Source organism: Hypanus sabinus, chromosome 17, assembly GCF_030144855.1.
Source record: "Hypanus sabinus isolate sHypSab1 chromosome 17, sHypSab1.hap1, whole genome shotgun sequence".
In the NCBI taxonomy this organism is placed as follows: domain Eukaryota; kingdom Metazoa; phylum Chordata; class Chondrichthyes; order Myliobatiformes; family Dasyatidae; genus Hypanus; species Hypanus sabinus.
Genome location: NC_082722.1, coordinates 16,807,252 through 16,831,836, shown reverse-complemented (window position 1 = coordinate 16,831,836; position 24,585 = coordinate 16,807,252). Strand labels below are relative to the sequence as shown.

At 42.1% G+C, this 24,585-nt stretch overlaps 1 protein-coding gene across 2 annotated transcripts in view; it reads left to right on the top strand.

Annotated features, from left to right (window-relative positions):
• phaf1 (phagosome assembly factor 1) overlaps positions 1–13,587 on the top strand; it is a 137,513-nt gene extending 123,926 nt beyond the window's left edge. The window contains exons 12-16 of one of the 2 annotated variants that reach the window (XM_059992612.1): positions 1,172–1,215; positions 6,300–6,352; positions 9,759–9,822; positions 11,097–11,169; positions 11,912–13,587. In XM_059992612.1, coding sequence (XP_059848595.1) covers positions 1,172–1,215; positions 6,300–6,352; positions 9,759–9,822; positions 11,097–11,161 — 226 coding nt within the window. In that variant the 3' untranslated portion in view covers positions 11,162–11,169; positions 11,912–13,587. The remainder of the gene's footprint in view (positions 1–1,171; positions 1,216–6,299; positions 6,353–9,758; positions 9,823–11,096; positions 11,170–11,911) is intronic. The other variant, XM_059992611.1, reaches the window with a different exon arrangement.
• Positions 13,588–24,585: the final 10,998 nt, after the last annotated feature.

Genomic DNA, 24,585 nt, shown 5'->3' with positions numbered 1-24,585 from the left:
GTCATGTAGCTCTTTCTGCAGTTCTTGAAAATTGCTTAAAAAAAAACTTGAGTAAAAGTTTCTTTACTACTTTGGTGGTCTCTTGAGTTTGAGAATGATTTCTACTCCAGCTTTTGTAGCTTCTGAGGTCACTGCGGTATTCACAGACAGACGAATCGGGAAGTGCCTGACAGGATGAGTGGGTGTATAGTCTGTGTGCTCTTTGTGTTCCAATATGTGAGTATGGCAACAGTCCTCCATTTTGCACAGTCACGATGTAGGCGTTGTGGTGCTCCCAAGGAGGCTTTGAGATCACATTTGAATCTTTTCTTTTGTCCGCTTGGTAACTCCTTCTGTGATTAAACTTGGAATAGGGTGCCTGTTCAAGGAATATATGTGGACAACTGGAGTCAACTATGTGTAATCAGGGCCTTGATAATAGGGATATGGGATGGAGAGATTCATCCATCCTCCCAGTGGATTTAGCAGATTTTGCAGTCGGCCCGGGTGGTAGCTGCCCATTGTCTGGGTGCCTGCAACAGCAGTCCATGCCTCAGCAAAGTAAGGGAGGTCATAATCTCACTGCTCTCCAGTGGATCAGGTTTTCATCCATTTTACTTGATTTTTAAGCACTCTTTCTCTTAAGCTGTGCTAGTGTGCTGACATGATGATAAGTTTTGACACTGTTCTCTGATTTTGAAGTGGTTCCTGAGCTTTGAGGAGCGCTCTACTTTTCCCAATGTCTTGAAATTAATCTTTATTGTCAGGGGAAAGTGTTGTACGGTCAAGTTTTCTTGAAACCCATCCTTGTGTACTCCAGTGAATGGAGGGTTTGGTGCAAATCGAGTAGCATGATAAGAGTTTGGATTAACTTTGATTATTACTGGAGACAATAGGAATTAAACATTTCCCCATTCTCCAGTAGTTCATTCCCACCCCAGCAGAAAGTATTTTTGGAGATGAACTAAATGTGTTGGTGTAATGACACAGCCACACGGACAGGACCAGAGTTTCTGCTGCTATGAGATTGTAGCTGTCCTAGCAACACCATTTAGTCTCCTGTATTGCATCCAGTTTTAGCATTTTCTCTCTTAAGCATGGAATTGGCAGGGTGGACTTAGTTACTCAGCAGAGCGAATAACTCCAAATACATATATAATTGACTGTCTGCAATTTTATTTGTTTTTGCCAGATACCATCGCTGTGATTTCAAGATACCACTGGCAGTAAAACGAGGTGAAACCCTTTTCTGTGGGACAGCTGGGGGTGGCAGATGATCAGTTCTTTTTTGCTTTGGAACAATGATAATTCTAGAGAATACAAAACAGATGCTCTAGGAAGAAATTATTGAAGCTGAATGACTATATGAACTGCTTGGTGTGGCATTGTTCCCAAATGATGAGACAAAGGAAACATCTGGTGGGAGATTTTTTAAAAAAAGATCAAAACCATTGAACAGTTACCATTAACAGTGAATTCTGATTAATTGGGACACATTGAGACCAGTACATTTTGGCCCAATAAGTGGCTGCCCCAATTAGCCAAAGTTTTATGAAAGTGGACTGCCTATACTAAAACACTACTATAAAGCTGTATTTGTTCCTAATAGTTACCAACAGGAGAATTTAGCCAGTGTTCGCTGCTGTGTTCATTTGATTGACAGTAAGTGAACAAAATTAACAGACACCTCATGCAAATAATGGGCGGCCTTCATCCAATGCAACACACACACATTGCTGGAGGAACTTAGCAGGCTAGGCAGCGTCAATGGAAATTAATAAATGGTCAACTTTTTGGGACAAGAACCTTCTTCAGGACATGCTTTCAACAACTGTATCCTCCAAATCTTCATTTTCACTCCCAGCCATTTCTGGCACCCTCAAGCCCAAATTTCTGAAAGCACAGTAAGCAAAACAGTTCTGATTTGTCTTGCTGCTTTTTACGTGCCAACTGTAGTTGACAAAAATCACTACTTTTTGAACACAGGAACATGTAATTGACGCTGTTTAAAAACTGCTCAAAACATGGTGTAGTGCCTACCTATGCAAGTGGATGTGACAGACGTTAGTTAGAAACTGTTCGGCAACAGTCTCCTGTCCCAATTAAGTGGCATTGTGCCCAAATAAATGAAGGGAATCCTGGCTATTTTCAGAATTACTTTTTATTCTTTAGAAGTTGTCCCAAATAAGCAGGTGCCCTGATTAGCTGAAGTAATCAGAATCCACTGTAGATACAAATTTGTCCTGGAACCTAATTACAGCACAGTGCTTGTTTTCATATTCACTTGGCAATCGTCTGCTCTGCCCAACCAACATAACTGTTTTTGGATTTCTGTACTTTGTTCCTCTCACTTCTGCTTATCCAGGTTCCATGTCAAAGTTCAGATGAGAGGAACTCTAACATTGAAGTAACTGCAGGGTTATTTAGTTATGAAAATAATCTTAACAATGAATGTTCTGTGCATTGTAAAGCAGAGCTATTAATACAAAAACGTCACTCCATCAAAAGCCTTTCTAACACCCCAAGCAGTTAATCCGATAAACCATTCTAGGTAGCTCCCCTCATACTCCCTCTATCTATTACTTCAGCCACTACACTGCACTGTAAACACTTCAAACCACTTTTTATAAAGCAGTTTACATTGTAAATACATGCTGATACTTGTGTATTTATGCATATTTTATTCCATATCTATTCTTCTAACAATTATAAAGATTAATTAATTATATAAAAAATCTTTGTTGCATGTTGCACCAACACACCCCAGCAAATTCCTAATACAGGTAAATGTGTTTGGCGAATAAAGTTGATCCTTTATTTATATAAGGGTTTCAGCTGGGGAAACTGCTATGGTAGTTCATAGAAACACCAATAGAAGTCATCTGCACCCATGAAGTAGTGATCATAATCTTGCTACAAGGTAGGGTTAATAGATAAAGCAGTGGGCAACAGTGGGAATAAAGGGAGCCTTTTCTGGCTGGGTACCAGTGACTTGTGGTGTTTCACAGGATCAATTTTTTTTACATTATATGTCAATGACTTAGATGATAGAATTGATGGCTTTGTTGAAATGTTTGCAGACAATATGAAAACAGATGGAGGCACAGGTAGTTTTCAGGAAGTAGAGAGACTACAGAAGGACTTAGTCAGATTAGAAACATACTTTATTGATCCCAAAGGAAATTGCATTGTCACAGTAGCATTACAAGTTCACAGGTGTACAATATTAGAAGTAAGAAGAATAAATAAAAGTAAGTTATCTCAAATAGTCTAACAGGAGGGGAGTCATCACTTCCCCAGCAGTAGGCTATTCATTACAGAGCTTTATGGCGGAAGGTAAGAATGACCTCGTATAACGCTCTTTGGAGCAGCGTATTTGTCTTAATCTGATATTGAAATTGCTCCTCTGTTCAGCCAAGGTGGCGAGCAGAGAGTGAGAAACATTGTCCAGAATTGCCAGGATTTTTCGTAGGCTCCTTTGTTCTGCCACTGCCTCCAGTGTGTTCAGTTTGACTCCTATAACAGAGCCAGTCTTTCTAATTAGTTTATTGAGCCTCTTGGCATCACCCGCATTGATGCCATTGCCCCAGAACAGTACTGCATAGAAGATTGTACTGGCAATAACAGACTGGTCGAACATGTGAAGGAGAAGCCTGAATACTCCAAAGGACCTCGGTCTCCTTGGGAAGTACAGGTGACTCTGGCCCTCCATGTACACAGCCTCTGTGTTGGTGCTCCACTCAAGTCTGTCATCCAGGTGCACCCCCAGCTACTTGTAGGTCCTCACCATCAATAGTAACAGGGAGCAATGCCGGCTTAGTTTTCCTAAAGTCCATCTTTATCTTACTGATGTTGAGCTGCAGATGATTCAGCTTGCACCATTTGACAAATGGTCCAGGGCCCTGTATTCATCCTCCCGTCCTCCCTTTATAGACCCAACTGTTGCTGAGTCATCAGAGAATTTCTGCAGATGACGTGACTCAGTGTTGTATCTAAAGTCTGAGGTTTGCAGGGTAAATAGGAAGGGAGCCGATGGGGCCCCAGTGCTGCTTATAGCCACGTCTGACACACAGCTCTGAAGCTGCACCAACTGAGGTCTGCCAGTCAGATAGTCCATCATCCAGGATACGATGCAAGTGCCAGCCTGCATTGAACAGAGCTTTTCCCCCAGCAGTGAGGAGAATGGGCAAATAAATGGCAGATAATGGAAGTGTGTGGTCATGCATTTAGGTAGAAGAAATTAAAAGATCGACTATTTTCTAAATAGAGAGAAAATACAAAAAAAACTGAGGTGCAAAGGGACTGGGAGTCCTTGTGCAGCATTCCCTAATTTGCAGGTTGAGTCTGTAGTGAGGCAGTCAAATGCAATATTAATATCATTTCAAGAGGACTAGAATGTAAAAGCAGAGATGTAATGTTGAAACTTTATAAAACATTGATGAGGCCTCACTTGGAATATTGCAAGCAGGTTTGGCACCCTTATCTTAGAAAGGATCTGCTGAAACTGGAGAGAGTCTAAGAACAGAGGGCACAGCCTCAGAATAGAGGGTCATCCTTTTAGAATGGAGATGAGAAAGAATTTCTTTAGGCAGAGAATGATGAATCTGGAATTCTTTGCCACAGGCAGCTGTGGAGGCCAAGTTTTTAATGTATATTTAAGGCAGAGATTGATAGGTTCTTGAGTGGTCAGGGCATGAAAAGATATTGGGAGAAGGCAGGAGATTGGGGCTCAGAGGAAAACTGGATCAGCCATAGAGAAATGGCTCAGCAGACTTGATGGGCTAAATGGCCTAATTCTGCTTCTATATCTTATGGTCATGTGATAGTGACACCAGACCAGGTTATTCTTGATGGCAAAAATAATTCTCAAATCAAGACAATTTTACCCTTCCAGTCAGCCCTTGAGGAGAAGGGGTCAATTATTCTTTAGAGCTAGCAATCTATTACCCATTATAGCTCACGCAGAGCAGTAACAAACAGTTGGAGGAACTCAGCAAGTCAAATGGTTTCCGTAGAGGGAAGAAAAAGCTGAAGGGATTGTCAGTGGTTCTGTTTGAAACGTGCATCAGAACTGTGGTCCCTGCGCTTCGGGCTGAGATGTTAATGTCAGAACCTACAGTTTGAGCAGTTATGGTGGAATGACATTCAAGTTCCATTGTTGATTTTTCCATAGGGACCCTAACTTTAAGGTCCCAGATTTTCATTTTGAGCAATAGAAGTTATTTGTGTATTAATTCTTTATTTTAAAAATGGAATAGGCATATGGGCATAGCAGAGCAAGGTCGTCTGACAAAAGTCAGCATACACCACTATATATTTCAAGTCTTTGATTTTCAAATGGCAATTCTCTGACAGAGGTTGTAACAGTCCCAGAGCTATTACAACTAATAGTTTTAGCAATCCTTGAATCTGGCCATCTCTTCAACTTGTAATCACTTCCCAAGACAGCTCTGAAGCTGGTTTCTGCTTCAGGAGTCTAGTGTTGAATGTGCAATGTCCTGGCCTTCTTGCAATTATGAGAAGCGGTTTCATAAGCAAATCCAGAACAACACACACAAAATGCTGGTGAGGCTGCATTTATGGAGAGGAAACATCAGTTGACATTTCAGGTTGAGAGCCTTCACTCGGACTGGAAAGGAAGGGAGCCAAAGCCAGACTAAGAACGTGGGGGGAGGGGAAGGAGTACAAACTAGCAGGCGATAGGTGAAACCAGGTTGCGGGGAGGGGGGTGGGGGGGATGAAGTGAGAAGTTGGGAGCTGATACGTGGAAGAGGTAAAGGGCTGAAGAAGAAGGAATCTGATAGGAAAGGAGAATGGACAATGGGAGAAAGGGAAGGAGGGTGGACCACGAATGTTTCATTATGTTTACCTTTTGGTCCACCGTAGATTTCCTTTTTAAAGCTGAGATTGCGATCTGTCGCATTTCTGCTGGTTTCAGCTGCAGTTTTGCTGGAGTTGAAGTCAAACAGCGCAAAAACAGACCCTTTAGCCCATCAGATCCATGCTAGCCATCAAGCACTCATTCAAACTAATCCTATTTCTATTCTTCCCACATTCCTTTTGCTCATTCTATCACTTATCTACACAGTGGGGCATTCTAAGGTGCCAGTTTAAGCTTTGAGGTGTGGCAGGAGCATGGGGGGAGGGGAATAGAAGTACGTATAGGGAACTCGTGTGGTCATAGGGAATGAAGTACAAACTCTAAACTGCCCTGGAGGCTGGGACTGAAATTAAGATTGAACAAGTTGACTACATATAAATTAGATAGAATTGAAATAGTTTTGCAGGTTCTTACTGATCATTTGGGTTTTTGTTGACAGATGAAAGCACTGATGCACACTCACAGCCATGTATTGTCACTACTTACAGCAAGGTGAGCTATTGATATTGAAATAACTGAATAATTCAATGCGTCCCAAGACTCAGGCACATACAAACCATATCTGGATGATGATCTGTTCCATGTAAATGCTATTGGTTTGCATATATTTTACAATTGATTTTAGGATCTTCAACCTGCATTATTGCACTGTATTGATTGGCCAAATGGAAAGTATCCCTGTATTTAACCAGAAAACTGATCTGGCACCAAACCAGCTATTTCAAAGTAGCTCCCATAGGAGAGATGCATGCATGTGCTCTGAACATCTGTTTGAAGATCTCTTCAAGTATATGAACTGCTCTGGTGCTAACTTCTAAACCAGTTTCAGATGCAAGTTAATAAATGTGAAATTAGCTCACTTACTCTTCTCCAAAAAATTAATGTGTGTAATGTCTTAATTCATACTAAAACTATTTTTTCATGTCTTCATTCTCCCCATTACCTTCTCCAGACACCACAGCCCATTCTGAATCAGAACCAGGTTTATTATCGCTGACAAATAGAAACATAGAAAACCTACAGCACAATACAGGCATCGGCCCATAAAGCTGTGCCGAACATGTCCCTACCTTAGAAATACCGAGGCTTACCCATAGCCCTCTATTTTTCTAAGCTCCATGTACCTATCCAGGAGTCTCTTAAAAGACCCTCTTGTTGCCGCCTCCACCTCTGTTGCCGGCAGCCCATTCCACGCACTCACCATTCTCTGAGTAAAAAAAAAAGCTTGCCCCTGACATCTCCTCTGTAACTGCTTCCAAGCAGCTTCAAACTATGCCCTGTCATGCTAGCCATTTCAGCCCTGGGGAAAAAACCTTTCACTATCAATGCCTCATTATCTTCTACACCTCTATCAGGTCACCTCTCATCCTCCATCACTCCAAGGAGAAAAGGCCGAGTTCACTCAAACTATTCTCATAAGGCATGCTCCCCAATCCAGGCAACATCCTTGTAAATCTCCTCTGCACCCTTTCTGTGGTTTACACATCCTTCCTGTAGTGAGGCAACTAGAATTGAGCACAGAACTCCAAGTGGGGTCTGACCAGGGTTGTAGATAGCTGCAACATTACCTTTCAGCTCTTAAACTCAGTCCCACGGTGCACTGTATGCTGCCCTAACCACACAGTCAACCTGCGCAGCAACTTTAACTGTCCTATGGACTCGCACCCTAAGATCCCTCTGATCCTCCACACTGCCAAGAGTCTTACCATTAATACTATATTCTGCCATCATATTTGACCTACCAAAATGAACCACTTCACACTTATCTGGGTTGAACTCCATCTGCCACTTCTCAGCCCAGTTTTGCATCCTATCAATGTCCTGCTGTAACCTCTGACAGCCCTCCACACTATCCACAACACCTCCAACCATTGTGTCATCAGCAAATTTACAAATCCATCCTTCCACTACCTCATCCAGGTCATTTATAAAAATCATGAAGAGTAGGGGTCCCACAACAGATCCCTGAGGCATACCACTGGTCACTGACTGCCATGCAGAATATGACCCGTCTACAACCACTCTTTGCCTTCTGTGGGCAAGCTGGTTCTGGATCCACAAAGCAAGATCCCCGTGGATCCCATGCCTCCTTACTTTCTCAGTAAGCCTTGCATGGGGAACCATGTCATATACACTACATCTACGGCTTTGCGTTCTTCAATATGTTTGGTCACATCCTCAAAGAATTCAGTCAGGCTTGTGAGGCATGACCTGCCTTTGACAAAGCCATGCTGACTATTCCTAATCATATTACTCCTCTCCAAATGTTCATAAATCTTGCCTCTCAGGATCTTCGCCATCATATGTCATGAGACTTGTTCCTTTATGGCAACAGTACAGTACAAGACATAAAAATATGTTATAAATTTCAATAAGAAATATACTCACACAATATAGAACGTGGGTTCATTGTCCATTCAGAAATCTGATGGTGGAGGGAAATAAGCTCTGGTTCCCTTTAAATTCATCTTGCTTAGCATCCAGGGAAATAGTCCTTTTATTTGCATCCCCTCCACCATCTGAATCCTTCATTATATTGATGGCTGGCATACTGTTCTGGATGTATTACAAGATGCACAGCAGCAACCTACCGAGGTTTCCTGCTCATCTCCCAACCTGTAGTATCAAGTAGGGCAAGAGCACATTCACCATCAAGTTCTCCAAGACCCATAGCAGTCAAGCTATGGATTGGTCATTATCATGATAAAAATATTCCCTATCAAAGCATTCATTTATTGCAATACGATTCTTCTTCAATCAATATGTTCAATAATGTTGCTTAATTTCAAAATTAGTAACAAGTACAAAGTTTACTCTATTCAAGTAAACAGCCTTACCACATTTTGATATCCCTGTTAACACCAAATGTACGAATCCTCATTATCCTTGAGCCACTCAATGAAGACCATAGTTTGAAGCAGAGCCAGAAACCAAATAAGGCAAGGCAATGCTCTTACATCTCTTCTGCTGCTCTGCAGATGTACTGTAAGTGTATCATCTCAATTTTAGACCTCCAGTCAACTTCTAGCTCCAGTCAAAAGAAGTTCTTTCTGGTAGTGGAAAATCTCCTGATATACACAGGATCAAACAACTCCTGTCACATGCCAAGTCCATCCCATTGCATCATAAATTACTATAGTATCCTAGCTTTAACTAAGCTTCTTAACACATTAGCCATTACCACATGTAGTATTTAAAAGTGTTTGTTCCACGTGTTCTACTTAATGAACTAACGTTACATAATATCACTCTTGGAAACCGCCTAAAAAGTTCCTGTATACCTCCTGAGAAGACAACACTTCCATTTTCTTGAAGGCAATAAAAATTCAACTCCCCCTCCCTTTCTCCCTCAAAGAATATTAATGATTTTAAAACTGAAGATTAACTCTAAAAAAAGGTAACCCATCACATTGTAAGATAGGGACTCAGAGTAACACTTTATATTATCCCTTTACTTTTAAGTGCTGTGATTTATCTGGCTCCTTTCAGTCTTTCAGCACAGTTAACAGAATTTTCTATTGATTATTAAATTCCTTTTTTATTGTTATGTGGTGGATGGTACTTGTGTAAGCAGTTGGAAATGACATTGACCTTTGTTAGGTTCTGTAGCTAATAAGACACAAAAGCTTCTCATCAGATTTACTTGAGGATTCCCAGGCCCATGCATCACAGATCAACTCCAACGTCCTCATCTGAATGAAGCACATTTACCACGAAGATGTCTGATCTAGCCTCGGTCAGCCTCTGAACACAAATATACAGGGCGAAGGGAAATACAGGAAGTCAAAATAGTGTGACTGTGCAAGCTTAACCCTACTCGTACCACACCAGGCAGAACCCATGGTGATGTATTGGTGAGCTGCTAATCGGGGCTGATACCTGTTTTAAAATTTTTCAGTGGGATGCAATTCAAGAGCTGCTTGGACACCCCATGGAGAAGCCAGTGGTCCTTCATAGGTATGGTATGTGTATGTGATCAAAAAAATGTAGTGCAATGGTAGGGCTGGGATCAGTGTGAATATGTGTAGCACAGGAACTGAGGAACAAGACTGAAATGTAATAGGCTTGCCAACTGAATCAGATTTCTTACTGCATATACCCTAAATGTTTAGACTTACTAGCTTAAAAGATAGGACCAGAAATTGGGTTAGTGCATTTTAATAATATTAGAACAGTGTTGGAATTTCTTTACTATTTATCTGTGAAAATCACACAAAAATAAAAATACTTCTGTTGTGAGATTTACAAACCAGAATAAAGGTGACACAGTGCTAAAATGGAAATTCTCAGATTAAGCCTCGTGTTTTCTATAAATATATGTACATTCTAACAGCTTCCAGAATTGAGCCGAGCAGGTTTCATCTCTGCAGCTGGCACCAGAAGATAAATGTGATGATCCAGACAAGTCATTTCCAGCAACAGTGGAGTTGGTAAAGAGTGCTGCCGAGGGAATTGGGACAGGATGGTGAAGATCAGTACCTGCATGAGAGGAGTGGGAGTTGTCCAGGGATAAAGTCAGGTGTTAAAATCTGTGAGGACATGGGTTCACTCTATCAAATCCTACACCCAGGAATTCTACTAGCCAGCAAAAAGCCTTTGCATATAGAAAATTAAATGAAGGCTCCTCTCCTTGAAGAGATCTCCTAAATACAGTAGTGAGCAGCAAACTGATATTTGGCAGATTAGTGGCTGTATGTGTGTTGGTCTTTTGCCTAGCACTATTTCAAGGAAAATATTTAGTCAAAACTAGTTCTTTTGAGTAAATAAGAAATGCAGGTTTTCAGAATAGTGAAGTTGAAAATCTCACTGCAGACATTTTACACCACTGTAAATGTCATTTGGAGTTTTATGTTTGGAAACAGTTTCTTAGAAAATCTTGCCAAAAAGTCAGATGTCAAATCTACTAATGTGTGCAATATTCAACTGCACAGTACTTGTTTGTGGAATTGTTCAAGCAATTTTTAGGCCCCGTCGTTTAACATGAATACTAAAATCAGCAGCAATTTGAGAACTTTGCTTGTTTAGCAGAACTTCTGTGTTACAAATATGCAAACTGCAGATATTTGTAAATTTTCCACCTTACTTTTATTTAGCAAAGACTTTTTAAACGGAACATGCAATGAAAGCATTAAGCCTGTTTGGAAAGATATTGGGAATCCTGTTACTAGGTAGCCCAATGTTGTTTCTCCATAATTGTTCTATCAATTAATTTGCTTTTGCCTCTCTCCTGGCACAGATCCTCTTCAGCAAACAACACAAACCCCTTCGGATCAACCTTCTGCTTCGGACTGCAGCGCATGATATTTGAGGTAAGGTGCTCCAGTTCCAGACCTTGCAGGTTAGAAAATGGAAAGTTTGCTCACTTTGTCTTCTACGTTTATCAGTAGATGTTGTGCACAGACAAACAAGGCCAGGGAAGGTGCACCTTCCAACCAGCAAAAAAATAAAATTGCTGGAGGAACTCAGCAGGTCAAGCAATGTCTGTCAACATCTCAGGTCGAGACCCTGCACTAAGACTCAGTGGGACAGTAGCATAAAAAAGGAGAGGGGCGAAGTGAGACAGGCCAGAAGGTGATGGGTGGGTGAAGAATGATGGGGATGGGTGCTGATGGGAGGCAGAGGTGTGTGGGTGATGAGTGAAAGCAGACAAATGGGGTAAGGGTGATGGTGGGGGGGGGGGGGTCCCACAAAGGCTAAATCTAACAAATCAGGAAGATGATAATCTGCAGTTTCCTGTATCTTCCTTACAGCATGGTTACCTTACCTTACAGAACTCTCCACAATATACTGTACTTGCTCAAGTGCCAGCTGCCCACTGGCATTGGATGTAGTGGCTATTATTACACTGTGAAGACTTCTGTTAATCTACCGAGCAATAAGTAATATGCCTTCTGAACCTCACCATGTCTGTACACAAATACCCCAATCTGGGGAGAAAATCACACAAGGAAAATTCAAACTTAGTATGAATGTGATGGTGTTGTTTAACTTTCCTTGCTGTATATTTTTAAAGTGTTTAGATCATTAAGTGTTCCTGTATCTCCTTCACAGGTCATGCAGAACAATCACATAGCATCAGTAACGTTGTACAGTCCTCCCAGGCCCAACAGCCAGTCTCGAAACAGAGAAATGATCCAGTGAGCCTCTGCCTCAATTGAACCAACCAGGACGCAACCGGTTCAGTACAGTGTGCCTTGGTTTGCTGTCGCGATTGTATAGAACAGCCAATCTGATCCACACCAGCCCTGGTCGCACATGTACGGGGGGGGGGGGGAAGGGTTTCAGTCTGTCTCTGACCTCATCGCTGGCGATGGGACCCTGGCGATGGGGTATGTTGCTCCTTGCTTGCATCATGCCAATTCCTCTCTTCAGTCGTACGCCACAGACCGAGGGGGCCCTGTCCTGTCCTGTGTCTGTCAAGGATGAGGGCAATGGAGCTGCAGACACAAGAAGCACAAATTGTTGAGCCTCAAGGGCAGTGTTTCAGGTTTCTGTTAATATGTGTTACTGTTTGGTGTGATACTCCATACACTCATATTTCTGTGTCCCAGCACAGTATGCAGAGATGGAAGTTTGTTTGTGAGTTCAGCCACAGCCTATCTCTGTAGCTTAGAAGGTAGCTTGTTTTATAGAATTTGTTGTATCATTGCACTACATACACTTTAATTACTTGATTAATGTGTTTTATTGACGGAGGAGTGTCAGGGTATAGTGCCAGCTAATTAGGTGAGACTGGGGTGTGGAGAGGAGTCCAGTCCATGTACACAGCCGGTCCTGCTGCTTGGTGGAGAAGTGGTGACTTGGTCACTTCACCTCTCGGTTGAATCAAAATGCAATCCTGTCTGCCATTTCTTGAATTGCATATTATTAATTTGATGCCAAAGACATATCTTCAACACACTTGGTTTCATCGTCTCTCAGCGCTATTTCATTTGATGGAATTACACACCCCAGCGACAATGCTGGCCACTGGCCGATTTTGTCAGCCCACGGGAGAGATTGCATGCTGCACAAGCTCAGTGTGGAGATTTCTGTTGTTTGCAGTATTCTTGAAAGGTATGTTCGTTCATGGGAAGATGTGAAGGTTCTCGGGCCTTTCCCTTGTCAAAATAGTGATTGTTTTCCTTTTTTTAAATTAACTAAATTTGTTAGCCATGACACATTTTCACATCACACGTTGTAGCAACTTGTAATAAATGGACAAATTTTGTGTGTTTACACTGTGTGTAAAAATCTGTAAATAATACATTTTGTAATTTTAACAAAATGTACAGGGAGTGCCTGTATAGTCTAATGCCGAACAATGAGAAGGACGTATTTTGAATAGTAATCAATGTTTTCACTCTGGACCACTAGCAGGGATATGTGATGTGTGTTTTTGTGATATTTCACATTCTGTCTTCCTGTGTGAGCTGTGCGATTCCAGACTGTTATACTCAATACACGTGGATGTTGTTCACAGACTATTGTTACTGTTTACTTTCAAAGCTACTGCTGTTCTCTGATAGCTGTTAATTCTTAACTGAACAGCTGAGTTTAGTGCTGTTTCTTGTGCTCTTTGCTTAACCATGGAAACTATATGTGCCTCTTCATTCACTTTTACTGCACTGTCCTGACTTTTCTTTTTAAAAAAGCATAATGTTTTGGGGAAAGGGGGTAAGATGCACATTAAGAGCATGTATTCTGCACCATAAATAAAACAGACTCCAATTCCCTGTTTGTGACAATTTGAGTTGGCTGGTTCTTTTTTCAGAAAGGAGAAAAGCCCATCAAGGTGTAATCATTTAGCAGAACTCGCACGCATAGAGTCACTTCTTAATGGGGTGGCTTTCTGTACAGAGACTAATTTGTATGTGAATTTATTCCAACCCCTCATTCTTGCTTACCAGAGCCGTTACATCATCCACAGTGCCACTGTAGGTGGAGCAAATACACATTGCAATAATGTTCAGAGAAGTCTTTGCTCAGTAAAGAGGTATTTACAATGCATTTGTATAAGCGTTAGCCATCAAGCATGGTATGAGTTTCAAGTGATGATTTCTCCAATTGTTTGTTGGCCTTGGCTTTGGCCAGTACTTGGCCTTTCCACATACAGGGTATTCAACAGAAACACTATACATGTCCATCAGGGTGGGCAAGTAGAAGGCAAGGGTGGGTGAGTTGTGGAATTTATGGGAAGATGAAGACAGGAAGGCAGCCGAGAGATAACTGGGAGAGTACAGAGATGAATAAATTGCAGTTCCGAAGCTTAGTTGTAACGAATGGAAAATGAATCTTGCATTAAGCAGAAGATGTGGTATAGTTTGATTCCAACCTACAACTGACATTTAACAAAGGCTGAAAATGAAGATTGTTGTAGAACTTCCTAACTTACAGCCAATCAAAGTAAAAAAAAGTTATTAACAAAGAATCAAGGAAACAATGTACAAAGGAAGTTAATTTTGAGATTGATTTAACTGCCCTCCAAAATGGCATTGATAGTGTTAATTTATTCTAGCTAGACACAGTAAGGGTAAAACCAAAGGATCTATTATTGATGTAGTTACCAGATTTGAACACACATGTGCTCATACGGTCTGTAAAGTCTTTCTCATCAGCATCCAGAGACTAATATCTAAATTGGACGAGGTACCCCACAGGTAAGTCAAACTACAACTTGTCACAGATATATTCCCAAAATCATACATTTTTCCAGTTAAATTCTGTACAATCTGATTCCAAAATGGTATAAGATTGTAAAAGTGCATTACAATATCTTTGCAGCCACTCTCTTTAAGACCAACATGTCAGGTAACTCCTGCAGAGTCCTTGACTACATTCCATCCCACCAGGGGACTGACCTTCCAGGCAGGAGAGAGCCAACCTGCCAGTTACAACATTGAGTCCAGACCCAATGTCTCATGGTATCAGGTTTTCTTACACGTTTGATCTTTTAATTACTATTTACAGTACCTTTTGATCTGTCAAGAAGCAGAACCAAAAAGCAATCAAATGCAAATGCAGAGAAGAGTTGTGACTGGGTTGCAGCTGGAATGGTAATCAGTATACTTAGCCACATTTATATTAAAAGAATGACACAAGAACATAAATAGGAGCAGGAGTAGTCCGTCCAGCCCATTGAACCTGCTCCACTGCTCAATAAGATCATGGCTGATCTGACCATGGACTCATCACCACCTTTTCCCCATAACCCTTAATTCCTGAACTATGCAAAAATCTATCCAACCTGACAAGAAGCTAGACTTGACACATCCTTCCTCAGAGATGATTACACCAAACAAGCCAATGTGTTCTCACAATGGTGCTATAATGTGAATGTCCACACAAATGGAACCACCTATTTTCACGTTCCTATACATTATTGATTTTTCCTCAAGAAGACTAAATGCAGATTAGCTCTGATGAGATTTTCTCCCTAGTGCTCAAACTACGGAATGCTTTAAAATACTATTTTGTAGGGGTCATTGTGCTCATTTCTAGTGAAGAAAAACTCATTAGCCGTGCACAGTGCTAAGGGTTTGAAAGTGATTAATTCAAAACTTGTTGCTGAAATTCTCTTGATTTCTTTGAGTGTTGGATAAATGTACACTGTGACATTGCCTACCTTTGCTATCAGGGTATCTGTTGCTGGCTATCCCAAAACAACAGTTTTCTAGTTTTCCATTGGCAGTGCCCAGCTTGCCCAGGTGATTTGCTCTACATTCATATTTCTTGCTCCCATTTTAGGGAGAGGTGAGGAGTGGATACTATTCATTAAATCTTGTAAGCGCGTAAGCCTAAGCTTCTTGATCAAAGCCTGAAACAAACCACTCTAACATTGCCTTGTTCCCACAATGGCAGCTCCTCTTAAACCTAACTTTTTATTGACCTTTGCTAACTGCTTAATAGATTATGATGACTGAAGCCTGCCCAAAGGGCCCAGAGCTCTTTTAAGATCTTGTGCTGTTTCACCAAAACAAGCGACTGCTTGCGGTGATTGAAGCCTACCGAATAGACTCCAGTCCAGCCAAGGAGTTCACCGACACTGGGTATAAATTCAAGAAATCAGTAGTTCTGAAATAGAAGCTGTTTATAATAGTGGAGCAGTTTATTCAAACTGATCAAAGTCATTTATTGAACAAAGCAGACTGCTGCTGATGCTGGAAAACTGAGCTGCAAACAAAATGTAAGTGTACATGTCGGCTGCATCTGTGTGATTCTGTGAAAATTCCTTGCACTTGCTTAATTTGTTACATTTGCATTATCATCCATTACTTAAAAAATGTCACCAACTGAAATGTTAGCTGTTTCTTTCTCTGCAGTTGCTCCCTAATCTAAACAATTCCAACTCCGTGTTTGGTATTGCATCTAAGGAGCAGAAATAATCATCCAGTAAATCACACTAATCTTAAGCCTTACTTTTATTTTCTTCACTGCTCCTCACCCTCTAGTTCCAACATTGTCTCATTTGCTCAGTGAGCCTTAACTACAGTCATCAGCTGAGCATCTATAGCCATCCTGAGTTTGAGAATTCAAGAAAAAAGGATGTATGTAAATTAGTGTAAAGCAATATTACACCAACCTCTGGGTGTCATTAGGATCTTTCAGGAGATTAACAATTTTGTGAAATGTACCTCTGCCTCAATAACTTTTACAGCCTTCTAGCTGCAGACTGGCTAATTAGTGGTGCATTTCACAGTTTTCAACTCAATGCCTTCATAGCAGCAGGCAAATTAGGCACAAGAATTTACTCTCACTCAGAGTTTCCCAAAGTGTAAGCCTTCATTGTACTCATTATGGAATTCTCTCAAGCAAGCACTTGCTAGGAGTAGCTGGCTGTAGTCTTGGAGAGTTGTCCGTGGTCCCTTGCATCTGTTATTTGTTTTTAGATGAAGGCAGGAAAATGGATAGGAAGAACAAAGGGGAAGATGTGTGGTTGAGTGGAAGAAGATTTCTTTAACAATTAAGTTGAATCTTTCTAACATCTCTGAGAACACCCGCTCATCCTTTCCTTCCATTCATTATGTGGCAACAATCCACTGCAGCTGGAATAATGCTGCAGCTGATGGTCATGTCTCTTTAAGAAATGGCTGCTGAGGTCAGCTGTATCATTGCAGCAGCAATATTTTCAACCTAACATCAGGTGACTAGCATTCTTTAATCCCCAGGAATGAAAATTGTCATGTTTATGGATCTTTTACAAGCAGCATTAGAGTGACCTACAGTGCTAGTTTAACTCATAATTAAAATATGGTAAAGCAGTTTGGGATGTTTTTGGCTGATGCTGGCAAAATATAAGAAAAAAGTTAAGACAAAGGAAATATTGTTCTTGGTAGCTAGTTAGTTAAGGCTTTTGAGTGTGGTCCATTCCGGCTAGACAACAGTAAAGAGGCAATAGAGAGTGGTATGGTCAATTTATGTCAGAAGATAAGTGTTGGGAAGGACAAGACCCATAAAATTGGGATGTTACTTTGCTTCTAAACTGAATACAGTTGAGTCAATGAAAAATTAGTGCTGCCATGTATATAAGCAGTTTATTTCTCAGAAAGCACAGATGTACAAGATTGCCTGGGAGAACTGAATAAACACAGATGAAACAGACTAAATTCCATGTTTATAAAGGAATCTGATAGATAATCCCCTCAATGCACTTAGTCAACTTTATCCAACCCCAAACTTGCTTGGTATTCCATTTCTTCCAATCAACTAATCCCTCTAAATATGATGAAGCATATTTCAGAAAGAATTCAATGTTTCAGGCATTCTTTATAACATGTTCAATTTTAAGACTTTCCTAAATTTCTCGGCTTGAATTGTCACAACATTTGAACCAATCTCTCACTATTTGCTTTAATATAAATGTTAATTCCTGAAGTTCTCTGCTAAAGCTTGTTTGTTTGTGATATTAACTGTTCCCATTATGTGAAAACAGAATTCATTTTATATTTAAATTCCTTCACATTGGCTAGGATCACTTTTCTTGGATAATATGCTATCACTGAAAGTGTCAATCCTTAGGTGCTATGTGGAGTTTCCACAATTTCTCTTTGACTGAATGTGATTTCTTCATGTGTTCTGGTTTCCTCCCACATCCCAAACATTGGCAGGTTAATTGGCCACTGCAAATTGCCCTTCATGTGTGGGTGAGTAGTAGAATCTGGAGAGAGTCGATGAGAATCTGGGGAGAATTTTAAAAATGGAATAGGTGTAAATTTGTGATTGTTGGTTGGCAAGGATGCATTGAGCTAAAATATTAGTTTCTCTCTCTGTCTCTTGAAAGAATAAAATAGTTAACAGGTTGATGGCTTTTCATCACAACAGATGAAAGATCCAATACAGCACAAGAGATCCTTCAGATGCTGGAAATCCAGAACAACACACTAAATGCTGGAGAAACTCAGCAAATCAGGCAACATCTAAGCAGGGGAATAACAGTCATCATTTCAGACAAAGACTCTTAATTTTTAAGACCAATAAAACCTCATTGCTGTGAAATGTTAACTCTGTTAACATTTATCCCAGATAAGTGTGAGGTGGTTCAATTTGTTAGGTCAAATATGATGGCAGAATATAGAATTAATGGTAAGACCTTGGCAGTGTGGAGGATCAGAGGGATCTTGGGGTTCAAGTCCATAGCTCTACGCAGGTTGACTCTGTGGTTAAGAGGGCATATGGTGCATTGGCCTTCATTAATGGTGGGATTGAGTTTAAGAGCCGAGAGGTAATGTTAAAGCTATATAGGACCCTGGTCAAACCCCACTTGGAGTACTATGTTCAATTCTGGTCGCCTCACTACAGGAAGGATGTGGAAACCATAGAAAGGGTGAAGAGGAGATTTACAAGGATGATGCCTGGATTGGGGAGCATGCCTTATGAGAATAGGATAAGTGAACTCGGCCTTTTCTCCTTGGAGTAACAGAGGATGAGAGGTGACCTGATAGAGGTGTTCAAAATAATGAGAGGCATTGATTGCATGGATAGTCAGAGGCTTTTTCCCAGGGCTGAAATGGCTTGCATGAGAGGACATAGTTTTAAGGTGCTTGGAAGTAGGTATAGAGGAGATCAAACACGAGAAAATCTGCAGATGCTGGAAATTCAAACAACGCACGCAAAATACTGGTGGAACACAGCTGGCCAGGCAGCATCTATAGGGAGAAGCTCTATCGACGTTTCAGGCTGAAACCCTTCGTCAGGACTAACCGAAAGGAAAGATAGTAAGAGATTTGAAAGTAGTGGGGGGAGGGGGAAATGCGAAATGATAGGAGAAGACCGGAGGGGGTGGGATGAAGCTAAGAGCTGGAAAGGTGATTGGCGAAAGTGATACAGAGCTGGAGAAGGGAAAGGATCATGGGACGGGAGGCCTCAGGAGAAAGAAAGGAGGTGGGGGAGCACCAGAGGGAGATGAAGAACTGTAGTACGGGTGCCCATGGCTACACCCTTGGTTTGGAGGAAGTGGGAGGAGCCAAAGGAGAAATTATTGAGAGTATGAACTAATTCCGCTAGACAGAGGAGAGTGGTGGTAGAGGGGAATTGGTTAGGTCTGGAATCCAAAAAAAAGCGAAGAGCTTCGAGACCATCTCGGTGGGGGATGGAGGTATATAGGGACTGGACGTCCATGGTGAAAATAAGATGGTGGGGGCCAGGGAACTTAAAATCATTGAAAAAATTCAAAGCATGAGAAATGTCACGAACATAGGTGGGAAGAGATTGAACAATGGGGGATAAGATAGTGTCAAGGTATGCAGAAATGAGTTCGGTGGGGCAGGAGCAAGCTGAGACAATAGGTCTACCTGGACAGGCAGGTTTGTGGATCTTGGGAAGGAGGTAGAAACGGGAAGTGCGGGGGGTGGGAACTATGAGGTTGGTGGCAGTCGATGGGAGATCCCCAGAGCTGATAAGGTTGGTGATGGTATAGGAGACAGTGGCCTGGTGCTCCTTAGTGTGGTCATGATCAAGAAGTAAATAAGAGGTGTTATCAGAGAGTTGTCGCTGTGCCTCGGCCAGGTTGAGGTCAGTACGCCAGACTACAACAGCTCCCCCCTTATCAACGGGCTTTATAGTGAGGTTGGGATTGGTGCAGAGGGATCGGAGAGCAGAGCTTTCGGAAGGAGTGAGGTTGGAATTGGAACACGGTGTGGTGAAGTCAAGATGGTTGATGTTCCGCCGGCAATTAGCAATAAAGAGATCCTGAGCGGGGTGTCCATGAAGAGGAGGAGGGTTGAAGATGGGAGAAGGGGTCATCGGTGGGGGTAGGAGAGTACACTGTCTTATCCCCCCTTGTTCAATCTCTTCCCACCTATGTTCGTGACACCTCTCATGCTTTGAATTTTTTCAATAATTTTAAGTTCCCTGGCCCCCACCATCTTATTTTCACCATGGACGTCCAGTCCCTATATACCTCCATCCCCCACTGAGATGGTCTCGAAGCTCTTCGCTTTTTTTTTGGATTCCAGACCTAACCAATTCCCCTCTACCACCACTCTCCTCTGTCTAGCGGAATTAGTCCTTACTCTCAATAATTTCTCCTTTGGCTCCTCCCACTTCCTCCAAACCAAGTGTGTAGCCATGGGCACCCGTATGGGTCCCAGCTATGCCTGCCTTTTTGTTGGCTTTGTGGAACAGTCCATGTTCCAAGTCTATACCGATATCCATCCCCCTCTTTTCCTTTGCTACATCGACGACTGCGTTGGCGCTGCCTCTTGCACACATGCTGAGCTCGTCGACTTCATTAACTTTGCCCCCAACTTTCACCCTGCCCTCAAATTTACCTGGTCCATTTCCAACACCTCCTTCCCCTTTCTTGATCTTTCTGTCTCCATCTCTGGAGATGGCCTATCTACTGTTATCTACTATAAGCCTACAGATGCTCACAGCTACCTGGACTATTCCTCTTCCCACCCTGTCTCTTGCAAAAAGACTATCCCCTTCTCACAATTCCTCCGTCTCTGCCGCATCTGCTCTCAGGATGAGGCTTTTCATTCCAGGACGAAGGAGATGTCTTCCTTTTTTAAACAAACGGGCTTCCCTTTGTCCACCATCAACTCTTCTCTCAAATACATCTCTCCCATTTCCCGCACATCTGCCCTCACCCCATCCACCCGCCACCCCACTCGGGATAGGGTTCCCCTTGTCCTTACCTACCACCCCACCAGCTTCCAGGTCCAACGTATAATACTCTGTAACTTTCACCACCTCCAATGGGATCCCACTACCAAACACATTTTTCCCTCCCCCCCCTTTCTGCTTTTCACAGGGATCGCTCCCTACATGACTCCCTTGTCCACTCGTCCCCCCCCCCCATCCCTTCCAACCGATCTCCCTCCTGGCACTTATCCTTGTAAACGGAACAGGTGCTACACCTGCCCTTACACTTCCTCCCTCACCACCATTCAGGGCCCCAGACAGTCCTTCCAGGTGAGGCGACACTTCACCTGTGAGTCGGCCGGTGTGGTATACAGCGTCCGGTGATCCCGGTGTGGCCTTTTATATATTAGTGAGACCCGACACAGACTGGGAGACCGTTTTGCTGAACACCTACACTCGGTCTGCCAGAGAAAGCAGGATCTCCCAGTGCCCACACGTTTTAATTCCACTTCCCATTCCCATTCTGATATGTCTATCCATGGACTCCTCTATTGTCAAAATGAATCCAAACTCAGTTTGGAGGAACAACACTTTATATACCGGCTGGGTCGCCTCCAACCTGATGGCATGAACATTGACTTCTCTAACTTCTGTTAATGCCCCTCCTCCCCTTCTTACCCCATCCCTGACATATTTAGTTGTTTGCCTGTTCTCCATCTCCCTCTGGTGCTCCACCCCCCCTTTCTCCTGAGGCCTCCCGTCCCATGATCCTTTCCCTTCTCCAGCTCTGTATCACTTTTGCCAATCACCTTTCCAGCTCTTAGCTTCATCCCACCCGTTCCGGTCTTCTCTTATCATTTTGCATTTTCCCCTCCCCCACTACTTTCAAATCTCTTATTATCTTTCCTTTCGGTTAGTCCTGACGAAGGGTCTCGGCCCGAAACTTAGACAGCTCTTCTCCCTATAGATGCTACCTGGCCTGCTGTGTTCCACCAGCATTTTGTGTGTGTTGTTGTTGGTATAGAGGAGATGTTGAGTAAGTTTTTTACGCAGAGAGTGATGAGTGCGTAGGATGGGCTGCTGGCGGCGGTGGTGGAGGTGGAAACGATAGGGCCTCCTGGATAGCTACATGGAGCTTAGAAAGTAGAGGGCTATAGGTAAAGCCTAGGTATTTCTAAGGTAGGGACATGTTTGGTACAGCTTTGTGGGCCGAAGGGCCTGTATTATGCCGTAGGTTTTCTATGTTTCTATGTTACTCTCTGGATGCTTCTTGGTCTGTTAACTGTTGCCATTATTTTCTGTTCAAGAGTTGCAACATCTGCACAAATTTTTTTTTGTTATACACATTTGATATCATTCAGTTTCTGCTCCTGACTTTATCTCTGTAGTATACTCTATCTTTACACACACACACACACACACACACACACACACACACACACACACACACACACACACACACACACACACACACACACACACACACACACACACAGAGTTTCCCATCAGTTGCCTCACTCTGTAATCTTGCAAGGGTCTGCTGTTAACTCGCAATGTGCATTATGCCTCGCTGTCTCCACCCAAATTGGAGAAATTCTTATTCATTTCACAATGCCTTTGGCTCTAGTGGTGAATTTTGAATGATTTGCAGAAAATGTTTCAGATCTTTGGTTCTTGGTGCAGCAGAGAAAGAAGCTGAGATTCCAAAGCAAACATCTGCATTGAGTCACAAGTACTGAATCTTGTTCCAAGATAAATATAAAGTTTAGTAATTGGCTTTCTGCCTTTCTAATTTGCAGGAACAGTCCATGGAATATAAATGATAAAGGAGAGGGCAAGATTACAAGCAGTAATTTACTTTATCTTCGATGATGTTGTAGAATAAAAATGGCATATTTTTGATAATGTCTTGAATTTATTCTGTGTCCCACTGTGAAAACTATATTGTTATTACATGCTTCATTCCTATTCATGTCCCCTCTAGCCCCCACCCCCAGACATTTCTCTTGCTCAGATTTCTCAGTATTTAGGATGACAGAGATAAAACAACAAACCCTATCCTTTCATCTCACTAATAGTTGTGGAAAGTGTGCACACTTCACTCAGAGTAAATTTCCTTCAATATGCAGTGCTTTGGAGCCCACGTGCACTTTCAGACCGTTGAAGTATACACATTCGGTGCATAATGTATTACCATCAGGGCCCAAGTGTCTTCCATGCATTACCAAATCCTACACGGCCACACAACTGCTGCCCCTGGTTGCTAGTCTGGCAAGATGGTGGCATGCTCAGACACAGCAGCCACTCAGTGTATATTTTTCATTCTTTGTTGTTTTTACAATCACAAGTCACCGCTGGAAACTAAGTCTGCCGCATTAGCAAGCTGCTCAGTAGTGGTGGAGCTAGACTTACTGTGTGCCATCTTGGACATCTTTATTTTGATCACAGGACTCTGTTGGACATCGGTAATGTAGAATACTGCAAATCCAATTCACTGGTTTATTAGCGAGACTGATGGTGGGGGAGCTGCGTTGCCTTGGTTGTGGCAAGGAATAGGTTCTCAACACTGTTGAATTTGCCCAGTGGAGACAGGGTGGGAGAGAGTAGAGGTCTCTGGGTATGCTGAAATCCATACTATGTTGGAGGCTGGTCCCTTCTGTCCATGCTGCTCTCCAGTGTTTGCTCAGTGGAAGAACAAGCTGGACCGGGACAACTTACCATCAATCTGCCGTCATTGCACTCAGAAACTTCGGCTATGTTTTTATTGTGATTGAATGTTTTTTTCTGCAATCAGTACTATATGTACAGTGTGCTGTTGGTAATGTGTTCAGCACCTTGGCCCCAGAAGAATGCTGTTTTGCTTGGCTATATTCATGTATGGTTGAATGATAATTAAACTTGAATTTGATCTAGTCAATTATTTCCTCCCCACACCCCTTAAGAAAATGGAAGGGGTGAAAGGGACCATTTGTCCCTATTCGTACCATCTATGCTCAGCAACCAGGTTGTTCCAGACAATATATTTCCTGCTGTGCGCTCGGGAGTGCACTCATTCCAGCTTTTTCTCGTCTCCTGTCAGAAGGAGAATAATATCTGTGTGATAGAGATCATGGCCAGTGGAGGTGGAGAGATTCCTGCTGAAGTTATTAGTTGGTCTGCAAAAATCGTACAAATTTATAAATGGCAAGCTTCCCTCTTCTCTTGATCTTAAAGCCAAGAAAAGTTGGGATTGCACAGCACAGACATCCTAGTAGCTGGCTGTGTATATCCCAAAGTGAAAAATAGTACTTTGATAAGAGCTTGATTAACTTATATTTGTCCCTTGGGTTGTATGTTCAATCAAAAGTTTCCAGAAATACTGAAGAAAATGAGAATGAACCTGTTATAACCAGTTCAATTGCAAACTGGGCAACTTTCCCTGTCTGCATTGATTATATAAGTGATTAACCTTACTTTGCATTATCCCTTTGTTTAGGAGACTGATGTCATTTCTAGTAACTTTCTGAACAGTTGGTTTAGCTTTGGGAAAACCTAAACCTAAAGGAAAACCTTTCTACAGGATGACAAAATCACCAAGTTATAAAGTAGGGTATAGAGACTCCTCTTGAAATTCTTCTGATATCTTCACCTGATACAATGATTAAGTAATTTGATGCAAAATT